Source organism: Lampetra planeri, chromosome 18 (genome assembly GCF_965212315.1).
Source record: "Lampetra planeri chromosome 18, kcLamPlan1.2.h2, whole genome shotgun sequence".
NCBI classification, from domain to species: Eukaryota; Metazoa; Chordata; class Hyperoartia; order Petromyzontiformes; family Petromyzontidae; genus Lampetra; species Lampetra planeri.
Genome location: NC_136124.1, coordinates 9,015,008 through 9,035,159, shown reverse-complemented (window position 1 = coordinate 9,035,159; position 20,152 = coordinate 9,015,008). Strand labels below are relative to the sequence as shown.

Below are 20,152 nucleotides of genomic sequence, written 5' to 3'. Positions count from 1 at the left end.
CTTGCAGTCACGAAAGCTTCAAATCTAGAATTTCCACCATTGGCTCAGGGCTATGAACAGAAGATGAGCATCTGCTTCAATGCTCCTTTGGGCAGCAAATCACGATAATACATAGTCAGCTTTCGTGACCAATATTAATAATGTTAAGTATTTTTTGGCGTTCGATTATCAGGCGATTTGACTGGTTGTAATTTACGAGCGAAACGTCGTACTCAAATTGTAAATGTTGTGGGTTAACTCTCCAACACACTGGCGTGCTGAAGTAGTAACTAATTGGCAAATTTTATTTACATAACAAACCTTACTAATTGACTGTGTTGGGTGGTGGTGGGTTAACGACACATTTATATTTACGTGATCTAACCCCAAAACATTTTTATTATGAGAAAATCACTATGAACTCCACTTTCTGAGTCTTTTATAATCGCTGCACAATTGCAAAAATGTTTGATGCGACCAGTATATATGTTATTGCTATTGTAATTTTTTGAGACCCAGGTCACTTTGCAAATTAAGCTATCTTGGTCTCATGAGTTCTCACTTCTTTAAGCAAAATAAATTTTAACCTGATTCTGTATTGCGACTATCACTTTGAAGTTGCAATTGCATTGACAGCAGAAGGGTTGTTGTAAGTGTGTACATTTTCTGCTTTCAGGACACAATGACTACATGTGCCCGGCCACCAACCAGTGCACCATCGACAGGAACCGTCGCAAGAGCTGTCAGGCTTGCCGTCTGCGTAAGTGCTACGAAGTGGGCATGGTCAAAGGTAAGGGCTGGGCCTTAATTTTTGGACCTTGAATGTGCATACATCTTGGTAGCTCCCATAGCAAATTCCTGGAACTTGCCCGTAAAAAAATCCACATGCTGTGTTTATCGTTGAGGTTTGTTTTGACCATACGTCACCACGCTGGTATGGTGGAGTGTGATCCTGCGGCTCCTAGAAAGTGAGGACAGCTTCAAACCATTTACTAAGCTATAATATTTATAATAATCATTTACAACCCTTTCCTACCACAACTGTATGAAGGCCTCCCCACGCCGTACCAGTCAGTCGTTTGACCGTAACTCTAGCATGCTGGTCACTACGGGTTGGTGAAGGGGGGTGCCTTAATGGTTTCAGATATCGCCACTGACGTTTATCATGGCTGGAAATTGAACTCAGGCCAGGGGGTTCACATCCCAGCCCTCTAACCACTGGGCCACCGCTCCAACGCATACCACATGTAGGAGCTGAAGTAATCAGTACTCACAGACTTTATTACACGTATTGTTAGCAAGGAAATCGATTTTAAAAGATGAATTGGTGGATGGTTACAAGTATAGCTCACTTACACTTGGCTCTGGTATGGATTCCAGGGCTAAACATTGTTTTGATGTCAATGAGAAATGTGTTTATGCCAAAGACGACAGAACTAGTGTGTTAAATGTGTTTTTGCGTAAAGCAAAGTATTCCAGTGCTGGTACAACATAGAGCAACTATAATCCACAGCATAACAGAATTTAGTATCACATCTACAAAACAAACAATTAAGCAAATACAAAAATATAAAAAAAAGTTTAAGTGATTTCCTGCAACTTGTATTAATCCTACACTCACTCTAAAACTGCATTTGCAGGCTGTAATCCTTGTGTGCCGTATGAACATCACGACTGGATATATATGTGCACATAATTGCATTTCTTTTTAAATTTCCAGCCAGGAGATTCAGCAGTAGAGCGAGCGGCTTTCAATTGGACGGTTGCGAGTTCACTTCCTAGTTGGGGCTAACTCAGCCTTTCACACCCCCCTGGGTAGTTAAATGAGGACGACTTGGTTTGGAAATTAACAGTGGTTGTTCCATGAATAGACTTTCCCCCGCCATAGGAATGTGATAGTTGCATCACTGGCTTCAGGCTGTAGTCAGGAAATTAGCACTGCCTCAATGCGCATTGGTTAATTTGAGCAGGAAATCACTCTTACCTTTTTACCTAAAAAACGTAAACTGAGTCTTAAAACTATATTTCAGGAGGGTTCTGCTTGAGTTATTTGGCCAATTCCTTACTTTCAACTTGTTGCAATGGTTCATTGCAAGAAGCGTATAACTTTTTAACTCCTCAAGTCAAATTTCTTCATTCTGAACTCAATATTAGGCAAATCCTTCGTGGAGCATATATTCCTGCAAATCATAAGTACACGAGTAATTTGAGTTGAAGCAATTTCATCCAATTTGTGATTACGGGTAACAAAAAACGAGAATTGTTTTGGACATCTTAGCAGAACAGTTTAAGAACGTAATGATGTGGTTTTTAACTGCACCCTATGAAACATGTTCTAGGAAGCACTGCAGCGATTAAACATTTTCCAAAGAATATATTCTGTCAGACAGCGGCAATAAAACTTTAATTATGGGCTAATATGAAAAACGCAGCCTAAAAACCTGCCTTAGAATTAAAAATATTTTAAAAGCCATATTTCTGTTCAAAATTTTTAATATATGACCGCTATTGATAATTTGGGCAATTCTGAGTATGCTGACAAGATTTTAGTCTAAACGAACAAGTTGTAAGAAGAAAATCAAATACATTTTCCATTATTACATTCTGATTACTTTGGCAAATGGGCAATGAACTGTCCAATTAGCAAGTTATCTTCCAATGTAAGGTTTATATTAAATTTCAGATAAGTGCTCAATTCCATCGTAAATATGGCTGGTTTGATGAGGTTGATTTTTAGTTTTTTAATGGCTTAGCAAGTCACAAACTGTGGAAGCCAGTGTAATAAAAAAATATTATTTATCTGTGATACATTGATAGAACAAAATGTCTTTACTTTATATACGTAAACTTTCAAATGGTGATATAGACGCAAATTGTATTTATATAGCATCCAGCGGCAACTGCATATCAAGACCACTTTTATAGTGGCATATTTTTTACAATTTGTAAAATAAGCCTCTGATGTTAGGTTCCATGAGCGCTTCCCGTCTTGTGGCAGCACAGGACTAGAATTCGCTTATGGACTCGACGAGTGGCCCCTTGGCAGCGTGGCAAATGTTTTACTCAGGTCGAGTTGGAGCCATTCGTGTTTGGGCGGCAGGGTGGCGTAGTGGTAACACTCGTGCCTCACAAAACAAGAAGGTCCTGGGGTCGCTTACTGAATTGGGTATCTTCTGTGTGTAGTTTGTATGTTCTTCATCGACTCCTCATAGGTTTCCTCTGGGATCTCTGCTTTCATAAATTGTAACTGGTGTTGGCCGAACATTGCAATGCTGATAAAATACTGCAAATGACTCAATTCGGAATTACAGAGCAGCAATATCGCCCCTACTGCAAAAACTTGGCAGGACCTTTGTGGAAGAGAGTCTTGAGACTTGGTGAGGCTTCCTGAGTAAACAAGCAGAATACAATTATAATGATCATTTATATTTGAGGTATACGCAGCCTTCATTAAAATACAATTTAAAACTGTAATCGGGTGCGACTTGGTGTGTGACTTTATCACCAGTTGTTGCTTAAGTCGCCCTGCTGCTGCTGTTGTTAGTCTGCTGTCGTTGCTTTGCAGTTTCACTGTTGCTGTCATGCATGCCAGTGCTGCATCTTTACTACTGCTGCTGCTGCCACAGAAACCACTTGTTCAAGTTGCCATTGGTCGATACAGTCCCCAATTGGTTAACATTACAGCTGCACTAACTGGTAACATTCACCATCATGTTATATTCCCAGTCCTGATTTGCTGATTGACGATTGTGATTTTATGGTGGAAGTCACACACAGTAACAGCCAATTCAAGTTTAAAAATCAATATTAATTATTATTTTGGGCTGGAGCCAAAACTCTCCTTATGGGGTGCCCTGAATTACATATGGCAGACTATCGTCCAAATAGCGTTAAATTCTATTAGGGCATGTGTTGTTAGCATACACCTATTAAGGCTGGCATGGCGCATTGACCGGTGGTTTGGTGATAGGCGGTGTGATGTTTTTACACACTGCACTTGGCTGAGTTGACCTAGGGAAAGCCCAGGATCGATTCAGATACCGCTCACCACTGATGATAGCAGTGGCTGGTAATCAAAGCTAGGTCATGGGATTTATAGGGCTGTGTAACAAACAGTTGGGCCACTGCTCATGTATTATATATGTGTCGTGAGCGACTTCCGAGACACGTCGAGTAGAAGGCTTCTTATTTATTAAGAGCACACGGGGCGATACATTTTGTAACGCAGCTACACATAGGCGGTCCTAACACGCAGCCCATCTCCGTCATGCGCTACGCTAGCTATTCGACTAGCGTAGCGGTGGCGACGGAGATGGTCTTGCAGAAGAACAGCCACGTGGTTGAAAACGAAGAGGTGACAACGAGCAGTGATGCAGCCAGGACCCATAAACCGCAGAACAGCCCCGAACCTCTGGTTCGGTCCCACTTCTATCTGCTCGGCACGGCCAAGCTCCACCTCTGGCCACGCCCCCTTTCCAGAACCTTTTGGTTGGTTCCCGGAGCTTCTCGACTGACTTTGCCCTTCACCTTTACCCCATGCAGCCATAACCGTAATTACTTCTTCAGGCCTGCAGGTGTCACATTGTCATTACATATGTGTAGTGGGTACAAATGGAGAGAGAGAGACTTCTCTGGAGGCAACACGTTTATTATAACAATAACAAAAGCCCTAACACAAAAGGGTATTTGCTCCTTCTACCAGGTAACCTAAGGAGGTAGTCTCTCTGGGCTAAGAGCCCTAATACAACTGGGGAGGCTATTGGAGACCGGACCCTGACTCGGGTCCGGGTCTTGTCTTCGGGGCTTCTCTTTAGGGTGACGCCTTCAGGTCTTCAGGTGTACAACAGCAGCTGGACCCGTTCAGGGGTCCGGCTTATATTGTCAGTCCCGGGGCTTTCTCCGCCCCTGGCCACGCCTCCCTACTCGAGCCTTCGAGAGGGACCTGGTCCTGATCTCGTGGTTCCCCAGCCCCCTCTTTGGGGGCCCCCAGGCTGGTACCTCCGGTCACCAGGCCTCCGGGTTCATACAGAGTGCCATGGCCCCCTGTGAACCCTTCCACCATACCTGGCACTTTTGCCCCCTATCCTCTGGAGGCTGGCACTGCACGTGAAGTGCAATGCCATCCATCCTTGATATACACAGCCTGGCTCATGCATCATGCAGTGGCATCCCACGATGCCACTACATCACCCCCCCCCCTCCGTAGCACTCAGCCGTCCCGACTGACAATTCCCCCCTGAAGCTCAGCCAGCCCGCAACAGCAACATAATGACAACGTGTGCCTCAATAGCAACAAGAACACAACAAAACACAATCCTAACTATAAATACCCCAGCCCACCAATGTGCACTATTTACAAATATACATACTGACCGGAAAAATGGCGGAAGTAGGGAGCGACAACATGGGATAGAGGAATAATGCAAAGCGCGCGAAGTGCGCGGCCCCGCACCCCCGCACCCCAACAACCACTGTTACCAACACTGTGTACCACCACTCGATATTGCGTGAGACACGCAATAAATGGTGTGGGGGTGTGTGTGACTGGGGGTCATAAGAAACGAAGAGTTTTGGACTGAGTTCTCGTGGCCGGGCCCCCGGGAGAGGTGGGCCCAGGGGAGGTGGGCCCACTCACCTCGGAGGACCCGGGGGGGACTTGCAAGTGTGGCAGATCAGCCGGTTCCGCACAGGGAGCATCCGTCTGGGCAAAGGAGCTTCCGGCGTCCGGTGCCGGGGGAGCAGAAGATGGTGGCGACTGTAGGGGCGTCAGTCGTGCGGCATCTGAGGGTGAAGTTACTGGTTTCCGCTGAGGATGCACCTCAGCAGGCACACGCCGCAGCTCGTCGGACACATCACACACTCGGCCCCTGCATTGTGGAGGTGAGATGGGATCGCGCGGAGCAATGAAGGGCTTGAGGCGCGATGAATGAACGAACCAGCAACGGCGGCCCCAGCGAATTTGCACACATCGCGGACAGACAACGCGAACGGTCACGACAGGCCCCCGCCAGGGCCTGAACAATTTCGGTGATGTTCCCACCGGAACCTGAGGGCAATGGAGCCATGCAGCGTCACCCGCACTCCACTCATGGCCAGAAGTACGTAGACCCCGTAGGCGTTCATTAGCTAATTGGTGCAAATTAGAATGCACCCTAGAAGCCTCCCATGCTTCCGAATGTTGAAGCTTACTGAATCGGAAATTTTGGATTTAGTTTTAGTTGGTACGACGCGTAATTGAACTTGGATTTGGGGGTCATGATCCCTGCCATACATTAAGAAGAACGGCGAATAGCCGGTGGATGCATGAGGGGCCATATGATAAGCGGCCAACACGCCTGGAATAAATAAGTCCCAATCGAGCTGAGATTCGCTGCCTTGGTGACTCAGCATTGCAGTGAGCGTTTGATGCAGGCGCTCGACCATACCATTCCTTTGGGAGTGGTCTGGCGATGTTCGAATTTTCTGTGTGCCCAACAGGTCAAACACCTCCCGCAGTAATTTGAAGGAAAAATATTTCCCTTGGTCCGTCAGTAGACACTCGGGGGCACCCTTATCCATGACGTAGCCATCCAGGAAGGTGTCAGTGATGGCAGCTGCCAACTGGTTGGGGAGCGGCCAAGCCATAGGCCAGCGTGAAAAATATTCGACTCCCACCAGTAAATATTTATTACCCCGCGGGGTGGCGGGAAAGGGACCAATGAGGTCCAGAGCGACAAGCTCATTGAGACACAAATAGACTGTTTCGGCGGACAAAAGGGCTTGGCCAGTTGATTCTGCCGCGCACACTGCACACAACCTCTCAGCAGGTCCGCCACATCCCTAGCCATGCCCGGCCAGAAAAAGTCACGCTGGATTGTGGCGAGAGTTTTGTGCACGCCCAAGTGCAGAAGTTTTTCATGCATGGCCCACACAACCCTCCCTCGCAGGGCTGTGGGCACGACAACAGCGTACACCCTCGTCCCAGCACATTAATAGGCCATCCCGCAGGACCACCGGGGCCAAGCCCCTACGGCCTTCATCCCCATCAGAGTGCACGACGCGGCGGCGCATCTTGACCAGGGAAGCGTCCTCCATCTGGAGACGTCACCATTCAGCATGCCGCGTGCCACAGGATTGTCCGTCACCTTCAAGGGGGCCACCTCAGCTGACGCTGCAAGGGTCGGGACCGAATCGTCTACAGGCTGCTTACAGCGCCCAGAGCCCGAAAGGGAAGGACAGTCGGCGCGCAGCGGCAACCGAGACAGGGCATCAGCATTGGAGTCCTGGATACCCTTCCTGTACGGAACGGTAAATGAGAAGTCCTGGAGGACTTCAAGCCATCGTGACAGTTGGCCGGATGGCTGGTCGACCCGCAGCGCATATTGCAGCGCAGCGTGGTCAGAGCGCACTGTGAAGTGCCGGCCATGTAAATATGGATGGTACAGCCGCACAAAAAAAACTATTTCCAGGAGTTCGCGGCGCGTGACGCAGTAGTGGAGTTCGGCTGGGGAAAGTATCCTGCTACCATATGTGATGACACACTACACCCCGTTGACAACCTGAGATAAAACTGCCCCAATGCTGGTGTCACTCGCGTCAGTATCGAGGATGAACGGAACAGTGAAATCGGGGTAACGGAAGGGAGGGGCGTTGACCAGAGCCTCACGAGGTGCCAAATACGAGGCCTCCTCCTCTTCCCCCCAATTAAACTTTTGACCCTTGGCTGTCAGCGCGTGGAGGGGCTTTGCAGTGGTAGTGAACCCGGCAACAAAGCGGTGGTAGTAAGATGTGAAGCCGATGAAGCTCCACACCTCCCCCACCGACGTGGGGGTAGGCCACGTCCGAACGCATGTTTGCAGCAGGTGACATTTTTGGGGCTTAAATTTTAGATTTGCCGCCCGCATTTTGGCAAAAACAGCGCGCAACCGATCAAGGTGTTCATCGAACTTGCGGCTAAAGACGATGACATCATCGAGATATGAAACAGGAGTCCCACTGGAGTCCAGCTAGAACTAGCTCCATTAAACGTTGGAATGTCGCCAGCGCGGAGTGGAGTCCAATCGGGAGCCGGTTAAATTCGAAAAGGTCCTGCGGCGTGCGGAAAGCCGTCTTGGGCCTGGAAGCTTCATTCAATGGAAACTGCCAAAATCCGGACAGGAGGTCGAGCATGTAAAAATACTGGGCGCCCGCTAGGGCGTCCAGGGAATCATCCATCCGTGGGAGAGGCTAAGGATCAGCCACCAAAATTTTGTTGAGTTTCCGAAAATCGACGCAAAAGCGCAAGCTACCATCGTGCTTCTTAACGAGCTTAATAGGGGCTCCCCACGGACTGGTAGATGGCGAAATAATGTTGGCGGCCAACATTTCATCAACCGTTTGTAACCCGGCATTCAGGACCTGAATGAACGGGTCAAAACACAGACACGGAGATACACAGAGAGACACACGCAGAGAGAGACAGCACAGAGACACACAGAGAGAGACACAGAACATAGACACACAGAGACCCAATTCCTCTGTGTCGAGGCCTTAAATAGAGAGAGAGAGAGGGGGGGGGGCAGAGAGAGGGGTGGGTCTGCTGGAGCATCTGCTGGAGCAGAGAAATTAGCATGTCAATGAAAGACCCAACAAGACTGGTACATTTTATAGAGAGTTGTGTGGAACTCCACCCCGAAGCGACCGAGGGAGAAAAGAGCGAATGGACCTATGAGAGCCTGGTAAATTTTAGAGAGAGAAATAGGCATTTTATTTCGATTTAAAGCTTTCGTGACTGCAGGGATTCATCTTCTTGGTTCTTTCGGTAAAGTCACGTAGAAGGGAAGTAATAAAATAATAAAAATAAAACATAATAAAACAATAAAACATAATAAAACAATTATGTTTTATTATGTTTTATTTTTATTATTTTATTACTTCCCTTCTACGTGACTTTACCGAAAGAACCAAGAAGAGAAATAGGCAGTTTGAGAAAACAAAATGTAGAATTTTTTTTGGAAATGTAATGCAGTGCAACACAGAGAGTCGGCTAACACACAGTTAATGCATAGCCTGGTTGACCACCATCTCCAAAGATAGCTAAAATTATAAGTTAAGTGTGAAATTTGACAAACAGAGACACACAGAGAGATGTGTGGAAATCCACCCCGAAGCGGCCGGGGGAGAGAAAGAGCGAATGTATTCTATTTTTTTTTCTTTCTACGTGACTTTACCGAAAGAACCAAAGAGTAAACCGTTGTTGTTTGAGCGAGCCACCTCTCCCACCTCTTCTCAATGTGTTTTTTTTGGCGCTCATGAAATAAGATAATAGTAAATCCCGAGGGGCCGCTTTTGAAATCCTTTTGGCGCAGTGCTCAAAGCCTCCGCAAAACAGTGAATGCCTCCTTCACCCGCACAGACGTGGCCTTGGAGTCCCTTCTTAGTCTCTTCAGCTTTTGAACATTGTTTTTTACAATGTGTATTTTTACCGCATTAGAAAACAACATAAATTGACATTAACCCAAGGCATAAATTGATGTTGAAGGGTATTGCAGTTTTTTATTGTTATTTCGCTGCTGCCTGCCTCGGGAGCTGATCAGACATTGGACAGCAGGGCAACGTACACTATTTGTATTGGAATTATGATGGCGTTATCATTCCTTAAACGTGATACACTCTCCTCAAAGACTATACACGAATGCAGCCGCTGCCAAGTTTGAGCCTTCTGCTCTCTGCTTATTTCCAGACACTAATTTAGTTTGTTGTCCATCCCCCACACCTCCAATTAGCATGGTTGGCGAAGTACAGTGCGAAAAAAGTTCAACATAGGTCATTCTTCACATGCTTATACATATACACAAAGGCCTCCTGTGGAGCCTCATAGTTTATCGCCATTATTAAGATGTCATCAAGGATTGCCTTTGTCTCCCTAGTCTCCTCAGTGTTGATGTTAGGTCAGGGCCTACGTAGGTTCAGATTCCATTTGCCACTGATGTTATCCATGGCCAGGGATTGATCTAAAGTCATTGAGTTTGTATTGCAGCTCACGAGCACTGCACCACTGCTCCCCTGTCACACACAACACCACACATTATGTACTGCATACATGTGTAATGAGACAACTTCCAAGACACGACTTGTAGAGGGTTTCTTATCTATTTCTTAATAATTAAGGACAAGGTCACAGAGTAACATAAGCGCTGACTGACGTATAGCTTAGCCACCCATACGACAACATCGGCGACGTACACCTATATAGCTGGCTGACTATATAGTGACGGCGACGATGAAGACTGTATAGCTGACTGGCTATGCAGCAACGACGAAGAGATGGCAGCGATGACAGCGACGACAGCCAGGACCCGAACCCCCACGATAGCCTCGAACCCCCGTTTGTCTCTCCCTTATATTCACATGCTAATCTCTCACATTAACATGCTAATCTCTCACATTAACATAGCCACCTTGGCGCACTCGCCGTGGAGGATGCTCGGTGATCTCACATTAACATGCTAATCTCTCACATTAACATGCACATTTTTACCTGCAGCCCTTTGATTGGTGGAAAACCCACCACCGCCGCAGTCGCCGACCACCACTTACATTGACATTGGCTGCTGACATTTGGGCTACGCCCATTTCAAACCTTTATAAACAGTTGTCTTTAGAAGCTTACTCCCCTTTTCCTGATGACGACCGCTTGTGTTGCGATCGAAACGTCGAAGTTTTTTGTTATTTCTGTTATTTATTTGAACCTATTTACGTTATTTTACCGAAAGACCCAAAGAATATGAATTCCTGCAGTCACGAAAGCTTTAAGTCAAGATTCATCATTATTATTACAATATAAAAAGTTAGTACATTAAGTGATGCATGTGCTGCTTTTTAAAGATGTTGAATAGGTGTGTGGTTGGAATTCGGCAGGTCACTCTTGTTAATACTGCGGGTGTATTAACCTTAAAATGGTATGCGTTGTCTGTGTCAAAGTGGACTTTAAAAGGCCTATGATGTTATGTTAACAAGAGTAGGCCATTACGTGCCAATGTAATGGTCCAAGTTCGTTAACTAATGCAAAAAACATGGCAAAACTCTCCTGCATCAGAGTTGAGACTCAATGAAGCTTTCCTGCATTGACAAGTGTATTATAATGTATATGCGTTGTTCTTTTCCGTTTCTCTGGGGAGGCGTTCGCAAGGACCGCAAAGGCTTTCGAGGGGTCAAGCACAAACGTCAGCGCCCCATCCCCCAGAAGAATGGGGGAGGCGTCGGCGGCGGCGGCCAAGATGTGAGCGTGACGAGGCCTCAGGGTGAGAGGCCCACCGGGCCGAGGGACCGGGAGAGCACCGTCACCTCACTTGAGGCTGACCAGGTGATCTCGGCTCTTCTGGAGGCTGAGCCACCCACCGTACTGTCCTCGTATGACCCCGACAAGCCTGTGACGGAGGCCTCGCTCATGGCTGCTCTCACCAGCCTGGCTGACCGAGAGCTCGTGCACATGATCACCTGGGCTAAGAAGATTCCAGGTGAGCCACGGGCAATGGTGCACAAACACTGGAAGTGTAAGCGGTGGTGCACGCCTGCAATCCACTGCTTTGAAGATGGCGTTTGATGTAAAACTTTGTAAACCCCCTGGGATGTGAGGTGGGCAGGAGATGACAGTATAGTAAGCGGGTTTGAAAACTCGTCTGCAGACGTTTCAGCGTTATTCAATCAATCACCTGTTGGAATGTCTCTGCGTGCTCCAGTTATCTCTCAGAGAGTGTAACACTCAGTGATACAAAGTAGGTGAAGCCCACTAAAGGTTGCTCGTAATATAATTTTTCTCACCTTATTATAGTCAACATATTGTAAATCCAAGTGACCCATGCAAGGAAAAAAATACGTTTCAGATGTAACTGTATGTTAAGACATGCGAAACACTCAAAAACTCCGCATCCTTCTGAAACAGTCTCAAACCCAGTGAGGCGCCTCTGGGTAGGTAAATATTGCATTACAGCAGAAATCATAATCTGTGATGCAATAATCCACAAATCCCTGTAATTGCTCCCATACACGGCAGCACATTGTGCCTGATTGAGAATTATTTGCGAACTGCAAACCTTGAATCATTGCCTCACTTGATGCAGCTAATTCGGCTGTGACGGTCCCACCTGATGATGGAGACTTGTGTTGCCTCCGAAACGTCGTGATTTTTGTTTTTATTTTATTTTATTTTCATTAATTTGATGTTTTACCTACGTGACTTTACCGAAAAAACCTAAGAATATGATTCCTTGCAGTCACGAAAGCTTCAAATCTAGAATGAACTGCAAACCGCTATCTGTAGACCTGGGCAGAACTAACAGATCTACAGGAGTGGAGCTGCAGGGAAAATGCAGAGGTAAGCTTTACATACTTTTATATTTTAAATCTGAACAAACTAGCTTGCGTTGATGTGATTTTATTTAGTATACAATAATTTGTAATTTTTTTGACTTTGAAACCAAGTCTCTAAATTGTAAGAAAAACTCCTCAAACATAGAACCTCATGGCAGATTTGCAGCATTTAGATTTTATAAAAACTAATAACCTTATAATCTGCTATTTTTTTTGGATACATTTAGCTGTTAGTCACATACCATGGTTTCCTTGTAGTCAGTGAATGTCGTGGAGTAATTGGGTGGGGTGGGTTTTTTGTCCAACAATCCAATGCATACCGCGTTGGCATGGACACGTTCTTTTGGATTATTCGGTGTAACCTCCGCGATGAACCACGGATGCACAATAATACATTTTCAGATATGGGTCACAGCAGAATGTGTATAGCACAATTATTGATTCATAAATATGGCAAACAAAGGTAGACTAGCGTGTATTTGTTAATTACATTTAATGACTTAAAGCTTTCGTGACTGCAGGAATTCATATTCTTTATTATTGTATCTGTTATTTAAACAGGAGATGAAACAAACCCATTGAGACGTATGGAACAACATTGCCTCTCTTGCAAGGGAAACCTGGGGAGTGCAGGTGGTGAAAATGCATCAAAGCCCATGGAATGAAGGGGCCCAAGCGCCGGGCAATGAAGAGGAGGAGGAGAAATTGGACAGGGGGCCCCATTTAAATCCTTACACCCAGGGCCATGCCAACCTCGCTACTGTGCCACTGCTTCTGCATGAGCAGCGACTTCTCTAGCAGCCTGAATGCTGTCGTTTATGCTGCAGCTGACACATGCTTGGGTTTCACGTTGTGTGGTACTCTGTGGGTTCAGGAGTCGTCCAGTATCAATGTTGCTACCTGGTGGAATCTTGGCAATATTTTGAATTGGAAAAGTAAAGAAGCAGCATGTTTGATATGTGCAGGAGTGGAGTTATAAACACAAATGTACTTTTCATATAAAAAGATGAGCTTGGTTTGTATGGTTTGTACATATGTTGAAGCAGTCCTCAACAGTTCCGATTTTCATTGTTGTGCTTTTCAACTCAAGTTGAAAAAATTGATTCAATAGCACTCTGTCTGTAAAGTAGGGCTCAGGATAATTCTTGTAAAATGTTATGCAATATAAACAAAACTTTAGTTTAATGTTGTTTTGTTATGAGGGACTTACCATATATGAAATCACGTTAAAGAGTCACGAAACTAATTTCAATATGAGCACACCTCTGTGTATGTATATAATTAAATATAATTCAAAAAGTGAAAGCGAATTTCCGTTCAGAATCAAACAATTATGCGGTAGCACTCATCACCCGTGTACAACCCTGATCCTGTTTGATAACTCCACATTCATATGGCATGGACGAGCATGAACACTCACTGCTCATCATTAGCAGCCATTATCAATCCACTGCTGGATGAAGGCCTCCCCAAACCGTCACTATCTCTCAATCCAGCAATGTGAAAATCCCAGGTCACTTCTCACAAATTAATGCTCATTTTAAGGATGCCAGTTGGCACCTAACTGGGATTTGAACTCGACATCTCCTGGTGGTTAGTTGCACATTTTTTTGGGATAATATTTACAGATTACATTTCTCGAGAATAGAAGTGTTCTAGACAGCTTGACGACTAAATTTGTTTTATTTATATATAAATAAAGTCTCACTGAGTTTCAAGACTCTTTCAGGAGGGTTTTGCTCAGTTTTTGTGAGGGGCGGTAATGATCACTTTATTCCCAATTAAGTAATTGGCGAGTATTTTTGGAAAATTTGGACTATAACACCAGCACACAATGTTGAACTTCCATTGTGCAGCAGACGCCTTGGGTTTTGTGCTTAATAGTTCTGCAGTGTTAACCAGGGTGGCCTGCCAGTTGTAAACCGTGAAGCAATGCAACAACTGGTGGACATGCCGATACTCCTGCTGCTATTACCAATGATATGAATAGATTCTTATACCATGTAAACCACTCATGGGAATTGAAATGCAGTGTAGATTTGTAGAGAGCCATGCCATATGGCCAAGTAAATGTATTTTAGCCCCTCAATGTGGGGATTAAGCACAATTTAATCAGATTTATTATTTAATTGCATATGCTCTTTTAAAGTAGTTGATTGGTGTTAAAAGGCAAATATGGTAGTATCTCTAGATAATTCGAGTTGCTGTAAAATTATATTTGTAAGTTGGAGAAAACCCAAAGAAGCACATGTTTTTGTCCATAACAACACGTACATTATTATTATACAGTTACATATTAAGCTGGGATATCAACTTACAAGTTGATGAAAATAACAAAACAGACGGACAACTAACGCCATTGTTTTGCAGTGTGACAAAAGTATTTGAGCGTTGACTTCTCACCAAATATTTTTGCACCACAGCAGCAGGAGAGGCCATCCTCACTGTGCGGCTCAGCGTTAACAAGAAAGCCTCGTGCTGTTTTGGAAAGACATGTCAGTCGTGACGGCCCAGATTTACGAGATACCAAGGTTATGCCAGGATATGTCATGGGGAGTGTCACCTGTTGGCTGCACTACTGGGAGTTGGCTTGTGTCCGGCACTGTAAATGGCAGAGGAAGTACACTGTGCTCACATCAAGACGCGAGCTCTGCGGGTCAGCCATAGCTACAGCTGCTGCACTTGCATCCTGTGTTTAGTGACGGGAGCCCGCATGTGTTGCTACAGCAGTTGGGCAGTGATGCAGAGTGTGGTCTGCATTTGTGCACGATTAAATACAACATTATTATTGTTGTTGTTTTTATGATTGCGCTTGTTTATCAAGGAAGGCCTCACTGAGCCTCAATACTCTTTTTAGGGAAGGTCCTACCAAGTCTTTAGAATTGTGGACAATATGCTATGTTTAATCCAAATTGGGTAATTTGTGGTGTAATTTGTTTAGTTTTGGGATGTTTGGCCAATACCATTTTATTTGTGTTTTGTTTTGTTATGGGAGGAAACCAGAGAACATGGAGGACACCCATGCAGAACAAGGAGAGAAGATACAAATTTCACACAGAAAAGCACCTGTGTCTGGAATCAAACCCACGTGTGGAAGCCTACGTGTTAAACAAGGGTTACCTATGCACCACCCTGCCAAACCCATGAAACCAAAGTGTACGCAGTAGGCTTTGAATTGATATAGCATCAATCCTCAAAAGTATGATAGGCATTGCACAGAGATTACAGAGTAATGCATAAATAACAATAGTAACATTCCCTGTATTAACCTAGGAAAGCCTCACTGACTCTCAATAATCTTGCTCAGGAGGATCTTCCATTGGGATGCCTGTTTAAATCTGTTAAAGAGGGTGTGGCATTTGGGAAGAAGTACGCAGAGAAAACCCATGCCACGCAAGGTGGAAACACTCGAAGCTCGATGTCGATGGCTTTAAAAATACAATTTCTGTAATGCAACCTCCTGGCCAACTCGTCGTCCAAGCATACTTACCTGATGTTTACCTCTCCTATCCAGTGCTCACCAGGCTCAAAGCTGCTTCGTTTCTGATATTTTATGAGGTTAGGTACATACATCATTCAGGGTGATTTCTTCATAGTCATACAAAGAGGAAAGTAAATGGTCTGTGTTATATTGACACACGTTGATCTGCAGAAATAAATTCAGGTTCAGGTTTAAAAGTGCTTATTTTTTTGAGAGTAATGTATGTTGTATTGATATTAAGTACACCTTTATTTTATACATCATTGGCCATGATGACCCCTTGACCATAACCTTAAGTATTTTTCATTCATTGTAATATTTGTAATCATCGTCATAATCAGCAGCAACAGATCAAATGTCCATTGATTGGCTGAAGGTCTGGAATGGTTTCTACAATCGAATTAAGTACAGAACATTATGTTTTTTGTATATTTTCACTACAAAGTGTCTGTACATGTTATAATACTTTCAACTAATTTGGTGTAGAGCACTACAAACTGTCTGTACATGTTATAATACTTTCAACTAATTTGGTGTAAAGTGAGAGTTGTTTGGTATCTGCCAAGCAAGATGCGACCTTTAGCACAGATTTGTGCTGAGCCCGTAAAATGAGCCAAAGGTCTTAAAAGAGTATGACCAACCTGCCTGTCCATGCCAAAACATAGTATTGTCCAAAAAATATCGTGCTTTCTCTCTTGTGTTTTGCTCAACCATCCTGTGTGTGGGCCAAAAAAATGAGGGTTTTTAAATGCCATGGAAATTTAACAAGGGCTCTTTGGGCCATGCAAAGCCAAACATGCAGAAATGTGTGTATCAAAATTTGTATGAATGAGGGGTAGGAAAAATAACACACGTGCAGACCCAAACCTATTGCATGATTTGTCAGGGTGAGTCATTGATGAACACTAGGCTAAGGCTTTTCGTTGAAATGGAGTATTTTAAGGAAGACTTGAGCAATTTTAAAATCACTTCTGTACAGCACAAAATCAAAATACAAAGTACAAATCAGAGTTGAGATGTACAAAGATAAGGCATTATTTATATATTATTAACACAAGGTTAGTATTGATTAATTATGTTTAAAAATATGATTTAATCCACAACTACAAGCATTTGAAATATATTCCAAAAACACATGTCCAAATTAAGAATAAAAAGACAAAATTGTGCCTCTTTTCCAGTGACTTACAACATCGCTGTAGGCAGTCGATGGTAAGCGTGGGTGCAACGTGCCTCTACAAATCATTTCAGTTTTAAGGCCCGCGACACACGGACCGGATCACGTGTGTAACAGTCGATGTTTTTCATGTTACATGAAAAAAAACCCGTCACAAATGATACAAACGAGTTGGTTAAAGTTAGGCAAATTACTTGTTGATTGTGGCAATCAAAATGCCATCGGAGCAAATCATCATATCACTAGTAAATAGTAAGTAGCATTGGGTCGTTATGCTTTCTATATCTTGTTTTGAAATGTGTTGACCATCCTGTGTGTGTATATGCAGTCGCCTCTGCCTTAAATGGTACGTGGGTGCGGTGTGTAAATATCAGCACTGGGGAGATAAAGAAGGCCGGGCGTGGTGTTGGCCATCCACCCCCTCGTGTTCCGTGCCGGCCTTCATAGCTGCCACTCACTAACAGCACTTGCCCCAACAGTCTGTTAAAGATCTTCCGGGGGAGCTTTGTCTTTGTGTGCAGTCGATGGCACAGACGTTCTATAGTTGCGTCATTAAATATTTCATGATGTTTTCTTTGCCCGGCCACACTCTCGGCTAATTGGCAGATGTGTTGGTCATTTTAAGTTTTGCTTTCGTATTTTGTGCTGAAGTGTAATAATATACTCGTGCTAAAGTATTTTGCATAGAGCTTAGACCTGCGTGCTATAGAAGTTGTGCATTAGCGCAGCCAACCACACTTTGCTGAATGTGCTGTTCTGCAGCAGCAGTTCAGATTACAAAGTTCAAGATGGGGTCCTGTTAATATTGATATCGCAAGTACAATATTGGTTTATCAAAAAAAATCTGCAGCTTTTTTGATAAATTATTGTTTTCTATTTTCCTCTTTTTTATTCACATTAATAAGTGCATTTGAAAACACTGCAATTCATGCAACATGCTTAAAAATGCAATGTTTAGGTATACAAGTACATGCTTATTTTCAATAAATGTGATATGGCTTCTGTAGTTGTGGAGTAGCTGCTTTGGTAACTGTCAGCTCTGCGTGCGTGTGTGACTGAATAATGGCCTTTGAACAGAGCCACCTCACGGCTAATTGGGATCCTATGCAGATGTGGGAAGGGTGCCCTGGACACGCGGCAATAGACAGTGAGATACACGTGGAGAGAGAGATAGACAGAGACAGACATGGAGAGAGGAGAGACACACATACAAAGCGACAGAGACATGGAGAGAGTTGGCATAGAGACATTTGGGATCCATAAAGTTGCGGCCCTTTGTGGGTACACAAATAATACCAATACTTTCATTTATATTGTGTCCATGAGGTAAAAATTCGTCGATTGGTTTTAGTCTAGGTAACCCCCTAATGGCAGCTGTCCCTGGATAGCACACAACAACTACCAGCTTGCAAATGTTCATTAGTCTGCCAGTAGGTGGTAATTATTGCTATCGCAATTGAGTAATGGAACCTATTTTGCATACGAGTAAAGGCACCACTGCTTCTCCCATACTATGACTACTTCCTCGGGTCCACTTCTACCATCCGTGCTTCATATTATCCGTGTGCTATAGATATTCAATGTGATAATTCAGTGAGTCATGCACCACAAAGGGAACCTCTGATACAGCACTGGAGGCAAGGGTTTGTGGAACGTACAGATTTGTGAAACTCAAAAACTCAAAGACCCAGGTCGCTGGGAGATAACAATATTGTAAGAGGATTAAATCCATCTTTGTGGAGCTTTCATTGTTATCTTCTCGTGCGTGAGTTTTCTCTGAGTACTGTGGTTTAAATCCACACGTAGCAAAATACTCGTGAATGGAATTGGCCCAATATCTCAATGTAGCTGGATCCTCCTGAAAAAGAGCTGAAAGACTCAGTGAAGCTTTCCTGCATAATTGTAATTATTAGAGTAATACTTAGTTCCTTCATTTTATCCATCATTGTTTATGTCAAAGCTATGGCATGCTGCTTTAAAAGTCTGGGTAATGCTTGAAGTATGATGGAAATAATCCCACAATATTTACTTCTATCCCCCCCCCATACCACCGTCACCTCCTTCCTCCCGACACCCCTACCCAGCCCGAGGGCAGTAATGAAGGATTACAACCGCATAACAATACAAGTTTTAGTTATTTGGCTATGAATCAACAATTGCCATTGAAGGTATTTTAAAGAAAAATCCTGTGCCAAAAAAAATCTGTCTGATATGACGACTGCTCGACTGCTTGGACTTAGGCTTTCGAGACTGAATTGTCCATGTTCAAGAATTAAAAGACCATTGGGCAATTCTTCTAATTACTCCGGTTTACAGATGCCGCTAAGATATCAAGTTTAAAACATAACTCTCAGCTTCCTGCACATAGCAAATATTCACTAAGATTATATGCTTTTAATCAGAGGGCACTCAATAAACTTGGGCAGTTCGAAAAGTGGTACATAGGCTAAAGCCCGTAAACCAAAATCAAAAGCATTGCCAAGTTTTGTGCAACAGAAGTGTTTTATGTCCGTGGTTCTTGAATGCATCATAAACTCCTGAATTCCATATTAGCTCAGTGAACGCATTCTTTGCAGTAGGTACCTGGTGTCCCTTGAAGCTGTTGTCTGGCAACTTGAAGAGCTGGATGTTAACTGTAAACATCTACAAACATCACTGGGCTAGTGTGAGGTCGAGCAATGGTGCCATAGATAAATATAATCTGCCATGTCTATGTCTTAAGCTGATCCCAGTTATGAAGGGAGACATTCACGACAATTTCACTCACTAGTATTATTCCCATATTAATGCTGGTTTATCCAGGAAAGTTTCAATACTTTTTCAGGAGGGTCCTTGCCAAGTTTGATCAGAATGGGGAGATGTTGCTTCTGTGTGTAATCCAAAATAGGGAACATTGCAGGTATATTTCGATTTAAAGCTTTCGTAACTGCAGGGATCAGGTCTTCACCTGAGGACGGCTGCTTGCGTTGTGGCCGAAACGTGGTGAGAATTATTTTATTATGTTTTATTTTTATTATTTTATTACTTCCCTTCTACGTGACTTTACCGAAAGAACCAAGAAGATTGCAGGTATATTTTTAGCATTGGGACGTATGGCCAATACCTGTTACATTGTTTGTTTTTTGATTGCTATGGGTGGAAACTGGAGGGTGCAGAGAAAGCCCATGCAGAACAGAGGGAAAACA

The 20,152-nt window shown here is 44.0% G+C and overlaps 1 protein-coding gene across 5 annotated transcripts in view; it reads left to right on the top strand.

The window, feature by feature from the left end:
- LOC144723618 (estrogen receptor beta-like) overlaps positions 1–20,152 on the top strand; it is an 87,978-nt gene that overhangs the window by 35,860 nt on the left and 31,966 nt on the right. For all 5 annotated transcript variants that reach the window (XM_078602492.1, XM_078602491.1, XM_078602489.1 and 2 more), the window contains 2 exons: positions 656–769; positions 11,118–11,456. In XM_078602492.1, coding sequence (XP_078458618.1) covers positions 656–769; positions 11,118–11,456 — 453 coding nt within the window. The remainder of the gene's footprint in view (positions 1–655; positions 770–11,117; positions 11,457–20,152) is intronic.